Source organism: Heteronotia binoei, chromosome 2 (assembly GCF_032191835.1).
Source record: "Heteronotia binoei isolate CCM8104 ecotype False Entrance Well chromosome 2, APGP_CSIRO_Hbin_v1, whole genome shotgun sequence".
Classification (NCBI taxonomy): domain Eukaryota; kingdom Metazoa; phylum Chordata; class Lepidosauria; order Squamata; family Gekkonidae; genus Heteronotia; species Heteronotia binoei.
The window spans coordinates 192,945,082-192,951,081 of NC_083224.1; the positions used below are offsets into that span (position 1 = coordinate 192,945,082).

Genomic DNA, 6,000 nt, shown 5'->3' on the forward strand with positions numbered 1-6,000 from the left:
CCCTCCCTTAGAATTTCCCAGCGTCTCTCTTCTCCTTGCGGGTGGGAGAGTTAAGCCTTGTGGCTGCCTGCTGGAACGGGAAGGGATGGGATTTCAGTGCGGGGGGGCGGGGGAGGGGGTTCATCTCTGCCACCATGCCAGCTGTTTCTGAATTCCTTGTTCCTAGCATGGCTCGTTTATCTTGAGTTGGACATATGGACATATGAAGCTGCCTTATACTGAATCAGACCTTGGTCCATCAAAGTCAGTCTTGTCTACTCAGACTGGCAGCGGCTCTCCAGGGTCTCAAGCGGAGGTTTTTCATGCCTATTTGTCTGGACCCTTTTTAGTTGGAGATGCCAGGGATTGAATGTGGGACCTTCTGCTACCAAGCAGATGCTCTACCACTGAGCCACCATCCCTCCCCTTTCATTGGGGTAATTAATTAAGAAAATATCTGTCATTTCCCCTCCCCTGCTTCTTTCCTGAAATGAAAATGGAGTTTTCCGGCCCTTCACAAATGTACTGGAGCCAACCTTGCGCTCCGGAAATTTCCTGTTTATGTTTGCTTCAACAGACCGGCACAGAACCTAGATGTGAAATCCAGGGTGGTGCTGGAGGCATTTCTCTGGAAGCGAGGCTGGAAATTTTGGAGAGCGGTGAAAAAACAAAAAACCTAGTTCGAAATGTTTTCTCTTTGGAAGCAGGGAATGCTTTTAAAGACAAGGATATAGTTACTGAGAGAGAGCAATATGAAGGTTATCTTATGTAATAATCTGCAGCTTTAGAGAATAACACTTGTTCTGAAAAGTTGAAAAGGTGGTGTGGTCATCCCTCACCCATTTCCCAGGATGCTTCTGACTCTGCCATAGAATCCTAGAGTTGGAAGGGACCTCCAGGGTCATTTAGTCCAACCTCCTGCACAATGCAGGAAACTCACAAACACCTCCCCCTAAATTCACAGGATCTTCATTTCTGTCATAGGATCCTAGAGTTGGAAGGGACCTCCAGGGTCATCTAGTCCAACCCCCTGCACAACTCAGGACACTCACAAACACCTCCCCCTAAATTCACAGGATCTTCATTGCTGTCATAGAATCCTAGAGTTGGAAGGGACCTCCAGGGTCATTTAGTCCAACCTCCTGCACAATGCAGGAAAACTCACAAACACCTCCCCTTAAATTCACAGGATCCTCATTACTGTCAGATGGCCATCTAGCCTCTGTTGAAAAACCTCCAAGGAAGGAGAGCCCACCACCTCCCGAGGAAGCCTATTCCACTGAGGACTGCTCTAAGTCTGGAAGTTCTTCCTGATGTTGAGCCAGAAGCTCTTTTGATTTAATTTCAACCTGTTTGTCCTTGTCCTACCTTCTGGGGCCACAGAAAACAGTTCCACCCCATCCTCTAGATGACAGGCCTTCAAGTCTTGAAGATGGTGATCCTATCACCTCTCAGCTGCCTCCTCTCCAGGCTAAACATGCCCAGCTCCTTCAACCTTTCCTCACAGGACTTGGTCTCCAGACCCCTCACCATCTTTGTCGCCCTCCTCTGGACCCATTCCAGCTTGTCTAGATCCTTCTTAAAATGTGGTGCCCAAAACTTAACACAATACTCCAGGTGAGGTCTTACCAGAGCTGAGTAAAGCGATGCCATCACATCACATGATCTGGACACTATACGTCTCTTGGGACAGCCCAAAATCGCATTGCCTTTTTAGCCGCCGCATCGCACTGTTGGCGTATGATCCGCTAAGACCCCGAGATCCTTTTCGCGCACTCTACTGCCAAGACAAGTCTCCCCCATACTATAACCCGTGGATTGGATTTTCCCACCTCAATGCAAAACTTGACATTTATCCCTGTTAAAATTCATCTTATTGGTTTCCTTTCCCCCTAGGCCAGAAGCCAGCAGCCATCGTCTCCCCCGTGGCAGGGACCACTCGGGACGTGGTGGAGGCGGCACTGAATTTTGGAGGGTTCCCGGTGGTTCTGAACGACACAGCAGGGCTGCGAGACGCACACGACGCCGTGAGAAGGAGGGCGTGAGACGAGCTCGTGAGAGGTGAAGGGAATGGAGGGATACCTGGGCACCAAGCGTGCCAAACTCTCTGCACCAAGCGTTCGTTGAAAGTCAGGACTTGCAATGTTGCAGAGATTCCCTTTGGGATTCTGGCAGAGCACAGTGGGGGTGCAGCCAGGGGTGGAATTCTAGCAACAGCTCCTTTGCATATTAGGCCACGCCCCCCGATGGAGCCAATCCTCCAAGAGCTTACCAAAAAGAGCCTTGTAAAGCTCTTGGGGATTGGCTCCATCAGGGGTGTGTGGCCTAATATGCAAAGGAGTTCCTGCTAGAATTCCACCCCTGGGCGCAGCTGCAAAATGGCTGGCGCAGGAGGCCAAGCCAATCGCAGTCCTTGTGCAGTGGTTGTGCAGATAGAACTTCCAGCTTCAGAGGTAGTCTACCTTTGCATGGCAAGTGCTGAAGAGCAGTGATGCGGGGTGGGGCGGCTGCCTTCCTGTTTTGGGCACTGCAGGACTGGGAAGCTGGGTTGGATGAGCCTTCAGGGCAGATCTCATGAGGCAGTTCTGAGGTCATAGAATCATAGAGAATCACAGAATCCTAGAGTTGGAAGGGAACTCCAGGGTCATCTAGTCCAACCCCCTGCACAATGCAGGAAACTCACAAACACCTCCCCCTAAATTCACAGGATCCACATTGCTGTCAGATGGCCATCTAGCCTCTATTGGAAAACCTCCAAGGAAGAAGAATCACAGAATCCTAGAGTTGGAAGGGACCTCCAGGGTCATCTAGTCCAACCTCCTGCACAATGCAGGAAACTCACAAACATCCCCCCCCTAAATTCACAGGATCTTCATTGCTGTCAGACGGCCATCTAGCCTCTGTTTCAAAACCTCCAAGGAAGGAGAGCCCACCACCTCCCAAGGAGGAAGCCTGTTCCACTGAGGAACCGCTCGAACGGTCAGAAAGTTCCTAATGTTGAGCCGGAACTCTTCTGATTTAATTTCAACCTATTGGTTCTGGTTCTACCTTCTGGGCCACAGAAAACAGTTCCACTCCATCATCTGTATCAGCGGTCCCCACCCTTTTTGGCACTAGGGACCGGTTTTGTGGAAGACAGTTTTTCCATGGACCAGGTGAGGGAATAGTTTCGGGATGATACAATTGTGCACTTTATTAGTTTGGTGTGATGGTGAAGTGTGCAGACTCTTATCTGGGAGAACCAGTTTTGATTCCCCACTCCTCCACTTGCAGCTGCTGGAAAGGCCTTGGCTCAGCCAGAGCTCTCTTATCTGGGAGAACTGGGTTTGATTCCCCACTCCTCCACTTGCAGCTGCTGGAATGGCCTTGGCTCAGCCATAACTCTCACAAGAGTTGTCCTTGAAAGGGCAGCAACCGTAAAGAGCTCTCTCAGCTCCATCTGCCTCACAGGGTATCTATTGTAGGCTGCTCTGAGCCTCTGTCTTTGATAGGGCAGCTTCTGGGAGAGCTCTCTCAGCCCCCACCCACCTCACAGGGTGTCTGTTGTGAGGGAGAAAGGGAAAGGAGATTGTAGGCTGCTCTGAGACTCTGTCCTTGAAAGGGCAGCTTCTGGGAGAGCTCTTTCAGCCCTACCCACCTCACAGGGTGTCTGTTGTGGGGAGGAAGGGAAAGGAGATTGTAGGCCGCTCTGAGACTCTGTCCTTGAAAGGGCAGCTTCTGGGAGAGCTCTTTCAGCCCTACCCACCTCACAGGGTGTCTATTGTGGGGGAGGAAGGGAAAGGAGATTGTAGGCCGCTCTGAGACTCTGTCCTTGAAAGGGCTGCTTCTGGGAGTGCTCTCCCTGCCCCACCCACCTCCCAGGGTGTCTGTTGTGGGGGAAGAAAGTGAAGGAGATTGTGAGCCACTCTGAGACTCTGCAATTTGGAGCGGAGGGCACAATATAAAATCAACGTCGTAGTCTTATTATTACTGCATTGTAATATATAATGAAATAATTATACAACTCACGGCCTCGTTGCTAACAGGCCATGGACCAGGACCGGTCTACAGCCCAGGGGTTGGGGACCCTGCTCTATATGACAGCCCTTCATGGACTTGAAGATGGCGATCCTGTCACCTCTCAGCCGCCTCCTCTCCAGGTCCTTGTGCACTTTGGAAATGAGCCGTGGGCAGAACCCGGCTTCCGCTGGTCTTCGAGACTCTGGCGATGGCCGGGAGTGTGTGTGTGTGTGTGTGTGTGTGGGGGAAAGTCTTGACTTTTCTCTCTGCTTCTCTGCAGGGTTCAGAGTGCCGACCTGCTCCTGGTGGTGCTGGACGCGGCCGAGATGGCCCCACAGCCTGGCCGACTGGCGAACACCCTGCAGGGCATCTTGCCACCTCCCCAGCCGGACGGGGCGCAGCCAAGTCTGCTGGTGCTGAACAAGTCCGACCTGCTCGGAGGGCAGGACCAAGCCGAGCTCCTGGGGGCCTGCAGCCGGCTGGGCCTCTCTCCCGTTTCCCTGCTGTCCTGCAAGACAGGAGAAGGACTTCCGGGTTTCCTCAACACCTTCAAGGAGCAGCTGAGCCGCATGTGAGGAAGGGGCAAAAAATGGGGATGGGGGTTGCTGGGAGCAGCGTGCCCCCCTAAGCTGCAGAGTCCGGTGAGCAAAATTCTGCTTGGGGACCTGCTGGTCATTGTGAGAACTCACTGAAAATGTCAAAGACAGTGTACGGTTGCAATAAAAAAAAGGCCAACGCCATGCTGGGAATTATTAGGAAGGGAATTGAAAACAAATCAGCCAGTATCATAATGCCCCCCTGTATAAAATCGATGGTGCGGTCTCATTTGGAGTACTGTGTGCAGTTCTGGTCGCCGCACCTCAAAAAGGATATTATAGCATTGGAAAAAAATGCAGAAAAGGGCAACTAGAATGATTCAAGGGTTGAACAATTTCCCTATGAAGAAAGGTTAAAACGCTTGGGGCTCTTTAGCTTGGAGAAACGTCGACTGCAGGGTGACATGGTAGAGGTTTACAAGATTCTGCATGGATGGAGAAAGGAGAGAAAGAAGTCCTTTTCCTCCCTTTCTCACAATATGAGAACTCGTGGGCATTCAATGAAATTGCTGAGCAGTCGGGTTAAAACGGATAAAAGGAAGTACCGTACTTCTTCCCCCAAAGGGTGATTAACATGTGGAATTCACTGCCACAGGAGGTGGTGGCGGCTACAAGCATAGCCTGCTTCAAGAGGGGATTGGATAAAATATGGAGCAGAGGTCCATCAGTGGCTATTAGCCACAGTGTGTGTGTGTGTGTGTGTGTGTATATTGGCCACTGTGTGACACAGAGTGTTGGACTGGATGGGCCATTGGCCTGATCCAACATGGCTTCTCTTATGTTCTTCTGTCTAGGACAGTGATGCTCTGTATTCTTGGTGCTTGGGGGAGGACACAGTGGGAGGGCTTCTAGTGTCCTGGCCCCACTGATGACCTCCTGACGGCACCTGGGGTTTTTGGCCATTGTGTGACAGAGTGTTGGACTGGATGGGCCTTTGGCCTGTTCCAGCATGGCTTCTCTTATGCTCTTATGCTGCATCAATTAGTGTGCTCTGGGCTGTTTTTCCTGAGCTAAGACAAAAATGTGTGAGCTGGAGTGTAAAAATTTGTGAGCTAGCTCATTCTAACTCAGCGTAGAGGGAACACTGCCTGGGAGTGGGCAGCACGTATTTGTTTTGTCTTTATTTCATTCAAACATTTATACCCCACCTTTCCTTGTGGTGCAAGGCAGCCTGCCATAGTAGTTAAAAAGACTGACATTTAATCTTTTAAAGCCATCATTGTGCATGCACACGAGGCCTTATTCCCAGAATTAAACTTCATTGGTCCCGAAGGTGCCACTGAACGCAAACTTGGCCCTGTTGCTTCAGTCCAGCAGGGGGGCCCTCCTGCCAAATCCAAGTTAAAAAGATTTTCAATTTAAACCCAGAACTACACTAACAACTCTCAAATCTTCTCCCCCCACTCTTTAAAAGATGCCTGCCCTT

At 50.8% G+C, this 6,000-nt stretch overlaps 1 protein-coding gene across 1 annotated transcript in view; it reads left to right on the forward strand.

Moving 5' to 3' along the window:
• The window catches only part of GTPBP3 (GTP binding protein 3, mitochondrial), a 30,780-nt gene extending 26,208 nt beyond the window's left edge, over positions 1-4,572 (forward strand). The window contains 3 exon segments of the mRNA XM_060233115.1: positions 1,876-2,004; positions 2,007-2,040; positions 4,259-4,572. Of these exon segments, the coding sequence (XP_060089098.1) occupies positions 1,876-2,004; positions 2,007-2,040; positions 4,259-4,553 (458 nt within the window). The 3' untranslated portion in view covers positions 4,554-4,572.
• The last annotated feature ends 1,428 nt before the right edge of the window (positions 4,573-6,000 follow it).